At 37.6% G+C, this 18,268-nt stretch overlaps 1 protein-coding gene across 1 annotated transcript in view; it reads left to right on the plus strand.

The window, feature by feature from the left end:
- Window positions 1-1,144: 1,144 nt before the first annotated feature.
- Window positions 1,145-18,268, plus strand: part of LOC129717817 (tyrosine-protein phosphatase non-receptor type 23) — a 54,090-nt gene continuing 36,966 nt past the window's right edge. The window contains exon 1 of the mRNA XM_055668001.1: window positions 1,145-1,525. Coding sequence (XP_055523976.1) covers window positions 1,508-1,525 — 18 coding nt within the window. The 5' untranslated portion in view covers window positions 1,145-1,507. The remainder of the gene's footprint in view (window positions 1,526-18,268) is intronic.

Raw genomic sequence — 18,268 nt, forward strand, 5'->3', positions numbered from 1 at the left:
ATTGCACTAGGATTACCACCAAAAAAACATCACAGATTATTGTATTAAAATATTCGCTTAAACAGACTCGCTAGGGTAATGACAACCTTAGAATGAAACAGAAAAACGAGAGATGAAAAAACGAATTATGACATAAAGCATAACGTGAAATTGAATTGTCCTCACCTCGAATGACAACGTTACATCCTGCAGAGTTTGACCGTTCGTTAGTGGCCAGGATAACATCAATCTTCTAATTCATTTAAGATTTATGCTGTGAGCATGCCAAACCTGTGAGAGCTCTGCTTGTTGCTAGACGGCATGATTTACGAGCTAAGGAAAAAGTGGAACGCTTTTGTGCTATCTTGATTCTGGTGTTGAGACATCTTTTTTGAGGAATAATGACACATCGGTGGGTTGCCGAGAAAAGCTTTCAATATCAATTGTGAATCTCAGTGGTATTGGAACAAATTTGTTGCAATTTGTACTCGTTCATCATCTCTGTCAATAGAAATTTGATGGAATTTGTTCTGTCGCTGAATGTTTAGATATGATTGCAAGAGGTAAGATATTCCGTATTTCGAGGAATAACAGTTCACAATAGACACTATTTCAATCAATGGCACAATTTGATCCTCCAAGTAGCGTGCAATGGCTCATGTTTAACCTAGCACCTCGACTTATTATATTATTGATTTTGGGTGCGTCCAATTCACTCAATCCTATAGCCTGGTCACCCTACAATGTGAATGATCACATTTCACACCATCTAAGCAAGAAGCAGCAAATGTTCCGTCATACCCGGCCGGTTGAACTGAAGCCATCGTCGCTGCAAATGGTATGCAACAACAACCAACCAACGGCCGGCGAAGGTGAAGGAAAGGCTTAGGCCACTCGGGTGCGAGTGCGAATGGGTGGGTAGGCACTAAGGCACAGCAACAATGAATGGTTCCTGCGATGCTTGACGGCACTTGCGATCACGAACTTTCAAAGCGTTGCTCTTCTAGGTTGCGAAGGGTTGCTCGTGTCACTGTGCTGAGCCAGGGGAGCGAAAAAAAAAACACTTGGCGACAGCGGCGGGGTATAGAACATCAGTTGGACTCCTTTTGGCTATCTGGGGGGTTTGAGGAGGCATCGAGTAGCAAGCGGTCGCCGTATAAAAGCTTTTGAGCGGGGTACAGCCGTGCTCAGTTACGTGTATCTCCGAGATAGTCGTGTGTGTTCACCGTCGCCGCGGCCGTTTGTTGTTCTCCGTAGACGGGAATCGAGATTTGAACGGTTTGGTCTAATTTTATCTCGCTACGGGCGCGGGGGAATCGGCGCGAAGGTGTGTGTATATGTGCAAAAATTGACGAAGAGAGAGAGGATAACGCCTTTGGTGGTACGTTTTGAAAGCGATTGTGCCCCAGAACTTCCACAATTGGGTGTGTCGAAAGCATATGCTGACCTAGTGCATAACCGATCGAACCGTGGCGACAGTTGTTTGGTGGCAGCTACAGGCGAAGGAAGCAAGTGGTGTGAATCGATCATGATTGGAATAAAATTGGTATGTGAGAAAAATCATCATCTTCATCGTAATAACCATCAACTCTCATATTGGTGCGCGAAAACGGATTATCGTGAATTGGAAAATGTGCACGGGGAAAAGCTGTTACTCTTGGAAAAAAAAGATTCCAAGGATGGGAAAGCTATTCCATCCGATCTCTTTCCGTGGGTGTGCGGTGATTATGATAATGGTGCAGTATATATCAAGGTTTGGTCGACCGTAGTAGAATGGTGTGTGACGATAATTACTTTATGTATGGCCTGAGAGCAGCCTAATAATGCCTCACCCTGGCGGCTAGTGTGTGTTGATTCATGTGGTCAAATGAGAATCAGCGGCGATAAATGAACTGAATTCGGAGTTGTTGAGTTGAACGGGAGCAGTTTTACAACTTTTACTTTTTAGAACGGTGTGCTCTACCTGAAACAGTACTTGAAAGGAATAGAAAAAAACGGATGACTTATTAAGCGTTTTAACAAAGTTGTCCAGCTACAAAACCCACAAACTAGGGCAGAGATATTTCAAATATCTTAGTGTTTCACTTATGGTTGTTGGGCAATACGATGCGATTGAAATTGAGTTATAAACATCATAAACCCCATTTAGCGTCAAATATGTTTATTGTGATATTGATACGCTCGATAGAATTGGTGGAACAAGCAGATCCCCCCCCCCCCCCCGAAACTAGCATTCAAAAGTAATAAATGTATTTTCAGGCGGAATAGTATGCCACTCTCAAAGCAACCTCTTTTATTGCTGTAATATTATTCGATAGCCATTCCAATCATACCGAATAAACCAATTCTAATCGTAAAAAAATAATAACAGTAGAAAATATTCTACGAAGTGAAAATGAGTGGACCGGAATGTGTGATGTTTGTATGAATTGCATGTGCTCGTGCATAGGTTGCAGAAAATGTACAGATGATGGTGTTATTGGTTGTTTAATTCGTTCGTTTTTGACCTGACGACAGGGTTGTATCCAAACCTTTTTCATACCCTATACCCATAATTCGGGTCCCCGTCTAACTGAGGAAATTCGAAGTCAGAGTCTACTCGCTTTACAAAATTAATTGTTTTATTTTTGTTGTTCTAAGGATTTCGCTGTTGGATTTTCAAACTCAAACATCAATTCATAGATCTCGATCAATTGCTCGATCAATTGCTCAATTGCTCGATAGCTCGAATGTTGTGTCTCTACTCAACAATTCTCGACCTTTCAATTTTCAAACTAGCGTTTATTTATTTATGATTAACTCTTTATCCCTTACTATCTTTCTCATTCGCACGTACTCTTTATCAAATATCTTAAAATAACAATATAGTTCACTCTCTAATTTCCCATATATTTCCGTAAGGACAGACAGGGAACACCCCCTCTTGTGGTGAAAAAGGTAACTTAACTCATTGCACAGTGGTACAGTAAGGCAATTTATGCGGACATAAGCTTTTCGTTGCGATTTTGGTTTGCGATTTAAAGCCATAGTTTTTGTAAAAAGTTGTTTCTTATACATAGTCCTCTATTTATGTGCGAATGAAAATTAGGGTGGTCCTTAAATCAACGAAATAAAAACAAACTAACTTGGTTTTATTTGCATAAATAATTGTAAACCAACTAAGTCTAAGCCTTTTCGCTCTATTTTTCAATTCAAATTTAAAAACAAAGTTTTCTTCGGTAACTTTAATCAAAAATACGCCAATTTTGACGAAAAAACATTGTCGATATATTGTACAGATGGACTCTTCACTATTTCGTTTTTAAAAATAGGCCCTTTTGATATATTGATGTTTCCGTTTAGGGCAAATATAAATAATTTTTTTTTGTATCATATGAAAGAACAAATATTGTATAAATATTGTGAAGAAATACCGAAATTTGCTTAAAATTAGTTGATCTACAACTGTGCCGATGAATGTATACATTTATATCTGCAAATAAAAAAGTTAGTATTTTTATTTAGTCGATTTCAGGACCACTCTAATTTTCATTTGCACATAAGAAATAGACTAAATATAAGAGACAAGTTCTTAGAAAAAATTTTACTCTAAAACCACAAAATCGCATCGAAAAACTCATGTCCGCCTACATTGCCTTACTGTACCACTGTGCATTGTTGTTGAATTTCTGTGAGCGTGTGACCGACATATTCACACACGAAACTGAATTTACTCAATTTTAGATTTAGTTGACTCAATTTCATACTTTCACAGAAAAAAAATATGTTGCAGATTTCATGCGTATATTGTTGGTATGTAAAACTAACGCCATTCCGGGAGTTAAATATTGATAATATAATGTGATGTAGCTTATCGAGGCACTAAGAAGAAATATTCAAATAATCAGGCCATGACGTGTAAATGGTAAACTAATCCCAAGTTGCTATATACGTGGTTCCCTGTGTAACTTCACTAGCTCAGATCCATCACGGAAAGCAACTACGAAATGTGCGGCCGTCAAGCTCAAGCTCAATGATCAGCCCACGAAGTGTACAATTAAATGAAGGTTTCAATTACTCGTGGAGAAGATAAAAGGAGAAACCGCACAATGGTTGTCAATAGTCGTATATGGTTGTTGTGCAACTTTTAGCTTAGATAACACTTGAATGTTCTATCAATTTAACAATTTAAGCATGGATACATATAATGTTGTAATTGGTTTAAAAGCTTTATTATATTATATATAAAAGATGTTCAACAAAACAAACATAATTAGTGATAACATCTGTTATGCAAAAACTATTATTTAATGTTTAGTTTTCTTCGCTTTGAAATTTTTTTTTTGTTTTTTTTATCCATCCAAATTTTTTGCTTTCGAGTTCTAATCTTCGTATTAATCACTTGCAGCTTTGCTTTAACCAGCATATTTATGTATTTACTAGCTGACCCGGCAAACTTCGTCCCGCCTATTTTTGTGTTTAATTTAATAATTTTCAACATTCCAAATTCATTGATTTCTTGCGATTTGTTTATATCGTTTGAAATTATTGGTCGTAGTATTCGACTGTTTTCCAGAAGTTGCCATCTTACAATTCAAAATGGTGTCTGAGGTCAATTTTTAGCTCCATGCATCCTTCTGGTTAAAGAAACACTCATATTGGGTGGTATTTGGTCACTTTAGGCTATTTTCCAGAAACCGGAAGTCACCACCCTGGATTTTAAAATGGCATTTGGAGACAATTTCTGGCCCCTGAGCGTCATTCTGGTTTAAGAAACACCAATAATAGGTGTTATTTAGTCATTTTCGGCTGTTTTCCAGAAACCGGGAGTCACCATCTTAGAATTCAAAATGGTGTCTGTGGTCGATTCTAGCTCCTGCGTATCATTCTGGTATCGAAGCATCTCACATTGGATGGAAATCGGCCGGTTGAAGAAATACCCATATTGGGTGGTATTTGGTCATTTACGGCAGTTTCCCATTCACCGGAGGTCGTCATCTTACAATTCATAATGTTGTCTGAGGTCGATTTGTAGCTTCAGTGCATCATAACAATCCCGGAAATACCCATAATGAGTGTTATTTGGTCTTCTGCCACTGTTGTTTAGGAACCGGAAGTCGCCATATTGGATTTCAAAATGGCATTTGGAGACAATTTCTGGCCTCTGAGCATCATTCTGGTCGAAGAAACACCCATATTTGATTGTTTTTGGGTCATTTTCGGCAGTTTTCCAGTCACCAAAAGTCGCCATTTTACAATTCAAAATGTTGTCTGAGGTCGATTTGTGGTTTCAGTGCATCATCACGATTTCAGAAATACCCATATTGGGTGATATTTGGTCATATCTCACTGTTTCTTAGAAACCGGAAGTCGCCATCTTGGATTTCAAAATGGTATTCAGAGACAATTTCTGGCCTCTGAGCGTCATTCTGGTTGAAGAAACATCCATATTAGGTGGTATTTGGTCATTTTCGTCTCTTTTCCAGTCACTGGAAGTCGCCATCTCACAATTCAAAATGTTGTCTGAGGTCGATTTGTGGCTTCAGTGCATCATAACAATCACGGAAATACCCATATTTGGTCATTTGCTGCTGTTTTTCAGAAACCGGAAGTCGCCATCTTGGATTTCCAACTGGCATTTGGAGACAATTTCTGGTCTCTGAGCGTCATTCTAGTTAAAAAACACTCATATTAGGTGGTATTTGGTCATTTTCGGCAGTTTTCCAGACACCGGAAGTCGCCATTTTACAACTCAAAATATTGTCGGAGGTCGACAAACGTACAAACCGTGGAACACCACCCATGGATTGCCTCATACATAGGCGAACTTTATTATTATAAAATATTCGGCCGAGTCCACTTCAGAATAAAATGTGCATTTTTTTCAGTGTACCCATTAGGGTAATATTATTGTTAAAAGTTACTCTTTTTCGCATGTCGTGTAGAACAAAATCAGAAATGGCGCACCTAGCGGTCGAAAAGGTGACTAACGCTTCTGTCATTTTCAATTTGTCTTCATAATTTCACGTAAGTGAACTATATTGGTATTTAAGATATTTGTCTTTATTCTCTCTCTGTCTTTGTGCGATCTATATTTTCCATGTTCTGCAAATCTGTTTTTCTGTCAATCGCTCTTTGGTCTCTTTTCTAACTCCGTCACCGTTCCATTCTTTCTCTTGTTACATTGTTATTTACTTTGCGAAGAAAACTTTCTGTGTTGAGTAAAACGCGTGTTAAGTTTTTAATCGGTTAGTTTCGGCACTGTCGAGAATTTCTATCAATTTCTGGTACAAATCAATATAAAATATATAAACATATGCTATTTCACTCATTCTCTGTCTGCTTCTTACGCCGTCCGTTTTAATCTTATTCTATTTTTCTTTCTTATTTTTCCAATTGCTCTTTTTCGCACGTCCTTGTTCTTTTTTTCATACTATATTTATTTTTCTTACTCTCTCTTTTCCACATTTTCCCTTCAGTTTTCTCTCATTCATTTGTTGTTTTTTTCATCTCACAACCTCTTTCTTTCTCATACTCTCTATTTTATTTACATATTCTATTTATTTTTCACAGTTTTGTTATTTTTTAAATTCTTTCACACGCAGTTAGGATTTTGTTCTTCCTGTATTAACTGAGTTCCTTTCATTAGCATAATCGAATTCTTCTTTAAGCATAAAATTTTCGTGAATGGAAATTATCTATCTTTCGATCACTTTTGAATGTTCAAGCCAAAATCATCGATATTTTCCGGCTGTTATTTATATTTTACGCCTCACGGCAATATTCTGAAGTACCGAAAACATTGCGAGTGTCACGAAAATTGTCCAATTTCAAATACTAAAAACTGAGTCAGTTTTCCACGGATAATTGGCTAATTTCTCACCAAATTGCGGAAAATTGTAATTTAATGGTACTTACCATTGAACTATTAAAAAATGAAGAGGCTTGTTTTGAAAGCAGATTTCGACCAATCGGAGTTGTTAGAAAACCTAAATATAATCCAATATGGGTGTATTCAAAACCAGGATGGTACTAAAGTCATCGACCTCAGACACCATTTTGAAGTTCAAGATGGTGACTTCCGGTTTATGTGCAGTCAAAAATGACCACATACCGCCTAGTATGCAAAGCAAAGCAAAGCCTTGGTGCTACATTCCAATTCGGAACTTGACCTTCTGTTAACTATACACAGACTTGGCAGCCAACCGTTAAGTGTACAGGACAATTGCGGGGCTAGCGCTACGATTCTACTGACACTAACAGTCTCTCCCGAGACAAGACTCGAACCTACGACGACTGGCTTGTTAGGTCAGCATCGTACCTCGAGACCAGCTGGGGATGAAGTATATAGTATGAAAACAGCCTAAATCGGACCCAGGACGCTATTTAGAAGTTGTAAATCGACCCCAGTTGCCATTTAGAATATCCTAAGGGATGCTACATTATTTTTAGAAAGTTGTTTTATTAGTTTTATGAAAGTGACGAACATAAACATATTGATCGGAGACGAAGACTGGAATCGAGTAATCTTCTGATTCTTAACATATTTACATGGATTCTTTATCATCTTTTAAATTCATTCTCAAGTTGCGGATTACCTGTTAATCCGGTTTCCTTTTTATCGATTTTTCATGGTGGGATTTGGAGATGTTTAGACTAATACCATAAAAAATCACTTATTTATCTTGAAACAATTTCCGATCGTTTCATTCAAAGTTTAGTAAGTTATTGTTTACTGACTAGGTCCATCTTATGTTAGTTTCTTGTTATTTCTCTTCCTGTTCTCAATTTTTTTTTCTTATACTTTCTCTTTCATTACAATTGCAAACTCTCATATTCACCTTTTTCTTTACAAACACAAACTTCATATCTGTCGATCATTTCTATTTATTTCTATCTCTATCTCTATCTCTATCTCTATCTCTATCTCTATCTCTATCTCTATCTCTATCTCTATCTCTATCTCTATCTCTATCTCTATCTCTATCTCTATCTCTATCTCTATCTCTATCTCTATCTCTATCTCTATCTCTATCTCTATCTCTATTTCTGTCTCTATCTCTATCTCTATCTCTATTTCTATCTCTATCTCTATCTCTATCTCTATCTCTATCTCTATCTCTATCTCTATCTCTATCTCTATCTCTATCTCTATCTCTATCTCTATCTCTATCTCTATCTCCATCTCCATCTCCATCTCTATCTCTATCTCTATCTCTATCTCTATCTCTATCTCTATCTCTATCTCTATCTCTATCTCTATCTCTATCTCTCTCTCTATCTCTATCTTTATCTCTATCTCTATCTCTATCTCTATCTCTATCTCTATCTCTATCTCTATCTCTATCTCTATCTCTATCTCTATCTCTATCTCTATCTCTATCTCTATCTCTATCTCTATCTCTATCTCTATCTCTATCTCTATCTCTATCTCTATCTCTATCTCTATCTCTATCTCTATCTCTATCTCTATCTCTATCTCTATCTCTATCTCTATCTCTATCTCTATCTCTATCTCTATCTCTATCTCTATCTCTATCTCTCTTTTAACAATTTTCCCTCTCTCATTCTCCCTCTCTCTCTCTTCATCTTTTTTTTTCTCTCCTTCCTTGTCTTTTTAATATTTTTGTTTCTTTTGACAATTTTTTTATTGTTTAGGCAACAGTGTGCAGTTTCAGTAGAATGAAAAAGATTGCTTAAAAGTGAGTTTTTCTGAAAATTTCAATTTAAAATTATATTTTGATGTTGTTTTTTTGTTTCGAAAGTGCATTTTTTTCTAGAAGTACAAAATAATTTTGCCAAAGTAATTTTATCAATAAAATACACCGTCCTTGAAAGTTATAACCTGTATGTTGTTAATTTTTTATTATTAGGCAACTATAAAGTTTTTGGAATAAATAATTTTAGTTGTCTTGTGTTTTGTTTTACTTGAAAAAGTTTTTTTTCGTGATGCATATTTTTTTCAAAAAGATAAAATTATCATTTGTAGCGTTGCCGAAGACGTCACTCCAATCAAACAAACCGTTCTAGCTTTAAAAGTATTTTTTCTTTTAGAATTGGTCGTGATTAAAAATGAAATATCAATTGTTTCATCTAGATCATAATTGACAATTTAAAAAGCATAATAAAATTGGAAGAATTTGCTATGGAATTGCTCCCTTGTTCTCCATTCTCTCTCATCTTACTACCTTTTTTCGCTCTAACACTCTTTCCCTCTACCAGTTGCATTCTTGCTTTTCATTCCTACCCATCACGCTGCAGCTACGTTCTTTCTTACACTATATCTTTTGACGTAGAACTACGTTTTTCTTTAGCCTACCGCATAGGGATGTAAATAGGAAAACTATTAACGAAAAGGGGACGAAATATGTCCCTTTTTAAATACTTATAAATCGGTTTGTTTTCAACCGATTTCCTTCATTTTTGCAGCAATTGTTTGGAAAATTATACACGCATCCACCCAAATGTAGAAAATTGTTGATTGATTATGCAAACTATTGTACTATTGATAATTGTCAAGCCTTGTTTAAACGAAAATTACGTGCTCTGATTGGTCGTTATATGATTGCTTCCCAATCACGGTCGACAGAATCATATACCTTGCAATTGAAAACATGCTATTTGGCCTATATAGGAACCTGTTTCAGCCGAAGCCGCTCATAATAGTTCTGGACAGCGACAACAGCAGTCGTCCTTCCTTAGCAGCAGCACTAGCCCTGTGGTTGGTCACCACGTCTCAGGAGCAGCGCGGTTCTTCTCAGCGTGCCTCGCCAGACTGCCATTATTCCCCCGTGTTAGGGCAGCATGAAAATCGTCATCACCAAATCCAATTTTGAACAGCAAAATGCCTTTTTTCAAGGCAATTAACTAAGTCATAGAAAGTTAATAATTTTTGACAACGTAAGCAAGCATTCTGTGCGGATTCTAGCAGTTAGAGCTGTCGCGGCCGTCTAATTTACAGAAGGTGAAATAGCTTCCACAGTGCATGTTGTCCGTGTATCTTAGCTCCCCCACTGTTGGGGCAGCACAAAGATTACGATCAGCAACCGATTTTGAACAGCAAAATGCCTTTTTTCAAGGCAAATAAACAAGTAATTGAAGGGTGAAAATTTCCTAGCATCAACACAAGCAAACATTCTTCGCGGGATCCTAGCAATCAAATTCTGTTGTAGTTTATTTAGTTAATACCCCCACTGTTGGGACAGCACAAAGGCTGCAATCAACATAACCGATTTTGAATAACAAACTGTCCTGTTAGAACGCATTCACAAAGGCAGTTAATTCGAATATGCAGAGCTAATATGAAGTCGATTCAATCAATCAGCATTAACAAAATTTCGTCGTTTCCCAGCTGCCAAGTTGCAACATGATGCAACACGCAACAACGAGCAAACGAAATCGCTTGATGTTACAAACCGCAATAAAATACGGGTTAAAACCGTTGCGTGTGTGAGAGCACCATCGGTGTTTATTCGCTGGAAACAAATATCGAATGCGAATTGTGGAATAATTCGTCTAAAGAATATTAGAGAATTAGACAACTGAACTGAAAGGCGTGGCCCATTACGTAGCACCCTTCGGCTGTAAAAGAGTGTTTCTGGGAAAACTAGCTACATTCATTAGTCGGAAGGTGAGCTGGATGGACCGTCCACAACGTTGACAGCAGTAGAAGCAGATACTGCACTCAGAAGTAACAGCGGGTTGCGCCTGTGGCTGCCTTCAAATAAATAAATCACTTGCGCTGTGGTTGGTCACCATGTCTCAGTAGCAGCGCGGTTCTTCTCAGCATGCCTCGCCAGACTGCCATTATTCCCCCACTGTTGGGGCAGCATAAAGATCGTCATCACCAAATCCAATTTTGAACAGCAAAATGCCTTTTTTCAATTTTTGACAACGTAAGCAAGCATTCTGTGCGGATTCTAGCAGTTACATCTGTCGCGGCCGTCTAATTTACAGAAGGTGAAATAGCTTCCACAGTGCATGTTGTCCGTGCATCTTAACTCCCCCACTGTTGGGGCAGCACAAAGGTTGCGATCAGCAACCGATTTTGAACAATAAAATGCCTTTTTCAAGGCAAAAAAAAAAAACAAAAAATATTGTGAATACTATAAGGATTGATGCCGTGGTGACGATTTGGGATATTGCTTAGTTGAAATGATGGGATAATAGATGAATGGGTTGATGGATATGGGATTTCCCATAACCACGTGAAGGTTCCCGACCACAGACATAAATTTCGTACTCAGCACGGCACAAAATGTGAAAATGGTCTTTTACTCCAAGTAGTGCAGTATTACTTTGTAGTGTTGTGTTATTCTCGTACGATAGACTCCCAGCCTTTATTGAGAAATCAATCAAAAGTTTAGTAGTGAAGTAAGATGTCAAAGTATATGAACACCAAAAACAAGCGTGATGCTCGAAAACGCGCGAAGAACCTGCAAGAAGGAAGTGCGTCGAAGAAACCAAGAACCAGTACTGAGCGTTTTCGGTCCCTGCGAGCCAGAGTGGCAGCAGACGGCGGTGAAGCGAGTTCAACCATTGGTTGGGACGCCGGTGAAGGGCCTTCTACTCGAGATAGGAGGAATTTAACAATTTTTACAAAGCATCAACTTTTATCGAATACTTTTATCGAATCTGGAAAATCACTTCATTTTCGCATCTTTGTTAAAGTAAAAAATGGTGACGTTTAATATCAGTGGGAGAGAGTAGTGTTAGCTTTTGACGTAGAACTACGATTTACTTTAGCATACCACACAGGGATGCAAACTGAAAAACTGGGACGAAATTTGTCCCTTTTCAAATGCTTATAGGTCGGTGGTTTTCAACCGATTTTCTTCATTCTTGCAGCAATCGATTGGAAAATTATACACGCATCTGCCCAAATGTTGAAAAATGTTGTTTGAATCTACGAACTATTGCACTATTGAAAATTGTCAAGCCTTGTTGAAATAGAAGTAACGTCCTCTGATTGGTCGCTTGCTTGCTGTGTGTATGATATGGTATGATGTGTGTGTGTATGATATGATATGATGTGTGTGTGTCTGTATCATATGGTATGATTTGTGTGTGTGCTGTGTATGGTTTTTAACTCGGCACGTTCTGCTAACTGCTGAATCCGGTTCACGAAATTCACAACCCTTCATTAGTAGACATTATAACTCATTACCCCAGTAAAAATATTGGGTTTATCAAAGTTTTATAGCGCTCAATACAGCCAAAAAAGCGCTATGAAACTTTGATAAAACCAGTTGTGTTACTAGGGTAATGAAACACTCAATGCATTTGTTAATAGTGTACGTAGTTCTACGTCATTTATGCGGTCGTGTCTTGGATACAACCTCCTACTTTTTTCCAGATATTTTCGTTTTGTATCTCACACTCGTTTTGTTTTCTCATTTGCATTTTTACTTCCAATAACTTTCTTTAAAATTCTCTCATTCTCTTTTAATTTTGTTACTTTCACTCAATCGTCATTTTCTCTTTTCTTAGTTCTTTCCCTTTTTCTCGTTCTCTCTTGCAGTCTTTCTCACTCTCGTACCCTCTATCTCTATCGCACAAATTCTTCCGTACTCCTTTCTCCCACCTATTAACACTCTCACTACTTCTTATTCACTCTTTCTCTTTCTATTTCGCACTCCCCTCGCACAGGTCTGGTAGCAGGTTTTTGTTTTAGAGACTTGGTCCCTATTTCAAAGCTAGCCTCTAAAAAGTCTCTGTTTCCAACGAAAAGTCTCTGTTTTCAACGAAAAGTCTCTAAAGTCTCTTTTTTCACCTAAAATGGTCTCTTTATCACTGTTTCACGTCACTCAGTCGCTACCAACTTTGCTCACACACACTATTTTTACCCTCTCACACTTTTTTTGACCTTTTCACACTCTTTCTTATTGTCTAGGGGAGCTTATATTTTGATGGATGCTTAGAGTAAAGTAAAGTACTCGGGTATTGCGATTATCAGAGCCTGACAAAGTCATCTTCAATTGACAATTATCAGGTTATAGTGACGCTTTGACCTGTCGCTTTCAATTGAAAAGCTTTTGTATCATTCTCAAGCTCTTCGTGAGTCACATGAAAACTACTCGGAAGCTCTTGCTTTAATTTTGATTTTGCTAGAAACTGATACAAATGCGTTTGAAATGAAAGATAAGATTATCACCATTATTCTCGCATGACGGTTCTCAATCGAAAATGACAATGAGCGCTAACGGAGACAGGGGGCTTTCATACAGTACTTCGCGCAAATATTTGGACGAGGGAGAAAAGAAAACCGTGACGATGTGAACCGGAGAACACCAAAACCAGTTTCACAATCCGAAGTGGTTACGCAGTGCCAGTGATCAACAGCGAAAAAAATTCCGAAATATTGATCGGAATTTGCGTGACGTATTTATTGGATGCCATTGCCGTTTTAACTGCGGATTGCGGTATTAGAAAACTATCATCAAACGACGCGATGCGGTGCTAGTTTCAATTGAGACGCTTAAGGAAATGGAAGAGTCTCTCTCTCCGTCACTCTCTCCGCCAATTGAAATAGTCATCAGTTTCATTTGAAACGATACGATGAACAACAGACGGAAAAGAGAGAAAGAAGTGATTGGATGACAGTAGCCGGAAGGAATCAAGTGAAAATGAAACTGTTCGAATCGGAATGACAGCGCGGAATAATCAGTTTCATTGTTTTGTTTCGAAAATGTTGAGATTAGGGTATATTTGAAGATGTATATTGCATTTCGTGGATGCAAATATAATAAGTATTACGCTGAGAACGTGGATGCTCTCTCTAAATCAGTACCTAACTGGTGGAACTTTTTTCTCAGCTTCTAGTGGACCGATCTGGTCTTTTTAGTACATATATAGAAATATTTTTCTAAGTTATTACATAGCCGTTTTTGAAAATTACAAAAATTGGCAAAATAGCGGCCATGTTGGTAAAAAATTAGTTGTCTTTTCATGAGAAATCACTATTTAAAAAGATATCTGAATTATTCAATGTTTCATACATTGAATAATTCAGATATCTTGCAACCGCTATGTACCAAGTTAGATAATCCATTTTTACATGCCAGAAAAATTTCACTTTAATCGGTTCAGTAGATAAGTAGAAAAATGTACCCCAAAATACTTCTTCAAATATACATTAATCAATAGCAAAAATACCTTAACACTTCATTTCACTCTAAACATAAAAAAAAATCGCGAAAATTCATTTTTTGTTTTCAATTTTCCAAAGTAGGGTCCCTTAAGGGTACAGAGTTCGCTTTGACAAGCGAATGGTCATGAGCTCGAATCTAGGTAGAATCAGATCTTGGTGTCAGAGGGACTTTTACGCATGGGTTCATTCTTAGCCTCCCTCCCCTCTTCCCACAAATAAGACTGTTGAGTAATGCTCACACCTCTTCGGGCAACTATAATTGCCGATACTTGGCAGGGGTACCCAAACGAAGAAGAGCGGTAGAGTATAAGCGTAGAGGGAGGGGTAAAATTATAAAAAACCGCAAGGAACCGTGGCAATAGCACCCTCCCTTTCCGTAGCAGTCATTAGAGATGCAGAAGTAAACTTGGTCACTGGTAACAACGATTGCAGCACTTCCTGCCTCCCTTCCCTAGCCGACCGTAAGAACGTAGCCGGCGTCGTTATCGACCTATACAAAGCAGAAGCAGCAGTTTGCTACAATGTATCCTCAAAATTTTTGTTCATGCATATTTGACTTTTCATGTCTTTCAAAAAATTATTGAATGAAAAAAATAGTCGTAAATCGGTCATCTTGGGCTCGTAAGGCTCGTAATCTTAATCCAAAAAATCAAAAATTGAATTAGGAATCGATGTGTTATTAGAATTCGAGTACTAACCGGCTACAAAATCTGTGTTGAACTGTGTAATACCTGGGTTTTACCTTTTTTGACGTAGAGTTACGTTTTTGGGAGGCTTCATTGGTTTCTCGCTCCTCTATTTTTTGCCTAGAATAATTTACCTATCTCACACTAAAAGAATCTGCTGTAAGATTTACTCTTTGCTATATATCTTAGGTTATCCGAAATCTGCGATTGTAATAAAAATTCCCTGATAATTCTAGGCTGTCACTAGCTCTCTCGATGTTTGTAGCTCTTTTTCAGTGTTCCTGTCTTTAATATTTTTAGATTGCTCACTTCAACCTCTCTCTTTCCAATCTCTAACATCATTACTCTTTTCACCCTGTCTCTCTACTTCTTGCACTCTTTTTTATTCTCTATTTTATTCTCCATCTTTTTCTCATTATGTCTTTCTCTCAGTTTTTCACGCACTATTTCTAATTTTTTTCCACATTCTCAACTTGGTTTGCTCCTTTTCTTTTTCAATTTCTTTTTCGAAGTTCCGAAAAAAAAATATATTTCATTGAGTTTCATATTTGAGCTCTAGAGCAAACCTGTGTTGTTGTAAAAATTAAAACAAATTGTTCCAGAGCTCAAACTAGTGAGAAAATGGAAGATTGTGGTTCTGAAATAAAATTGATTCAGAGATTGAATAAACTTTTCTTCCAAAACCATCGACGAACCCGGCTAGCAATAATGCTTCGGCTTTTTGGCGCACTTCTATCTCTGCTAGGAGCACTAAAATACACAGGAACGGTTACAACGCTGTGAAATTCAATTTTTTCTGCAATTGAGCTTTAAGGAATTTTTTGTTTTGTTTTGTTTTGTCCACCAGTGTAGTTAAGGTAAAAAAAAAAGCTAGGCCATATGAATAAAAGAAGTTACTCTGCTTCTTCCGTAAGATTTGCACGGAATGAGTAAAGCAAACGCTTTTATTCATATGGCTTGCTGCCAACAATAATAAGAAAACGAGAATCATCCCGCATCGTATGCAAATGGTAATCCACAATTACCAGAAAATCAACAGACTTGCCACGTGCCACTCTCGTGACAATGAGAATGTCAATTCTTGGAACCTCAAAATCATTTATAGGATATTGTAAAACCGAAGATGAATTTGAAGTTGGGTGGAACTGGATTCTGCTTTGGAAAAGAAAATTGTTTCAAAAATGACTTTTTATCACTATTTGCAACGGCGAGTGGCAACAAATTAATAACTACTTCAATTTAATAATTTTAAGGTGCTGAAAAGTGCCACACTATGTAATAGCGACAGAAGCAAGTTTGTTGAATTATCGTCATTGCGGACTGCCAATTGCCGATGACGCAGGATGATTCTGAATAGCAAGCAAACAACACAAATTACAAACGAACATATCGTCGGTTTCGCGCAACACTGGCACAACTCAAAAATCATAGTTTCGAGAAATACGCGTTTGAAAATTTGCGTTGAAAATCTATTTTTCGATTTTCAAGAAAACTTCGAAGTTTAAGATTACCAATCCTCATTTAACACTTTGAAGTCTATAATGCACATATCATGAGCATGTTGTCCAAGTTAAAACCTTATTTTTACTAACTTTATGGAGAAATTTCGATTTTTGCAGCAAAAGCACTTCTACTCATAACTCTGAATTTGGGAATTTTGAAACGGGGTTTCGTGGGATGAAACTTAACTATATTTAGCATCGTTTGCCATCAGAAACTCAAAAATGCAAAATTTTGAGTTGTGCCAGTGTTGCACGAAGCCGACGATATGCTACCAGCACATGCACAACTAATTTTCAGCAGTGCCCAAATGACGAATGACGATGCTTCTTTCACAAACAGGAGATCCAAAATCCAGAGCTCTGGAAGGAGAGCTGCTGATCCATCCGCTATGGAAAACTGCAATCGAAGGAACGTGTGTTTTTGTACACCTTAAATTTTTAGTGTTTTAGTTACCATATCTCAAGTTTGGTGAACGCATAACTTATTTTTTAGTTATCTGATGTAAGAATGAAGGAAATCCGTTGGGAACTGACTGAGTTTTATTAGTTTGAAAGTTGACAATTTTCGTGACGCTCTTGATGTTTTCGGTTTTTTAACATGCACCCCTATGTTGCCGTAAGACGTAATTCTACGTCAAAAATCAATAGGTTATGGATTAAATTGCATTTTTTCACCATGTGCAAAAATGTATTTAAACAGAAACCTGGACAAGGAATTTGGACTTAAACATACACTAACATCCATATGATATTTAACATCGAACAATTGAAACCATCTTCTTTCTATATTTTGTTTTATCCGAGTGAACAGCAAAATGGTTGGAATAATCGATTGTTCCGTTATTTATGCAGTGCATCGCTCAAGCAGCCGTGCCGAAATATGTTTCCAGAAAGCACGGCATCTTTTGTCCGTTCAGATCCGTCTGCTGTGGTGCCACTTTTTTCATTTCCCCAGCGTAAGAATGGCCAGAGGAATCGTGGAAGAATAGATAAAGGAACTTGAATTGCGCACAAAGAACCACGTTCGGTACACAATGAGAACTTTTAACTTTGTACCACTATACTACAGTCGCTACATTTTTCATATGTGCTACGTGCACTGGGTTGTTTCAAAACCATCACGGGAAAAACAATTTCTTCTGCCTTCGAGGCTTGCCTCAAAAATGAAACAACGATGCTTACCTACAAATGAAGCGGAAATATTGATACAATGTCTGGTGAATGTTTCTGTTGTTTCATATACTATTCATATGCAAGTTCTTGATAATCAAAACTGTATCAGTAGTAAGTACAAGCTGATATTAGTTTTGTAATAATAGTTGAACTTAATAATGTTGACGTCCAACAAAAACAATTATTCATAGACACACTCATCATCCAGGTAAATAATTTATTATTTGGAGAAAAACCCAAAACCGATTTAACCGACTCTGTTTCGTTTTTCTCTTGAATTGTGCCCCTATAGAAGCGGTGTTCCATTCCGTTTATTCAAATCACAGCGAAAACTTTGCTCCGTCCCGCAATCAAGCCTTTCGAAAACTCCGAACAGCGCTCTTCGTTAAGTTCAGACAACTGTAAAGATTCGCACGCTTTCAATTTAACGATTCCTTTCATCAGTCAGAATCACATCAATCCTTAGTATACGAACCATAATGGTTGGTGCTTCAACTTTGCATACATATGTTTAAACACACAGCTAGCAAATCAGAAGTCAAATTTGGCACGGGAAGCACCAGTGGAGTCCGCACTTTGTACCGCAAGCAACCCCTTCCACCAGAAATTTCATTAAATTCAAAAGTGCTAAGGGTAAAAGCTCGTTCTCGGAATGCCTGCTCCGCTTCGATTGAGACATCCAACCCGACAGACCGCCCGACTGGAAACTCTTCCCGCTGTGGTTATGCGCGGAGAGCACACTAACAATTGTTAAGTTTTTTGATTTGCAGTAACCTAAACGTTGCAAGATTTTCTAAGTG

The sequence above is a fragment of the Wyeomyia smithii genome, chromosome 1, assembly GCF_029784165.1.
Source record: "Wyeomyia smithii strain HCP4-BCI-WySm-NY-G18 chromosome 1, ASM2978416v1, whole genome shotgun sequence".
Lineage (NCBI taxonomy): Eukaryota > Metazoa > Arthropoda > Insecta > Diptera > Culicidae > Wyeomyia > Wyeomyia smithii.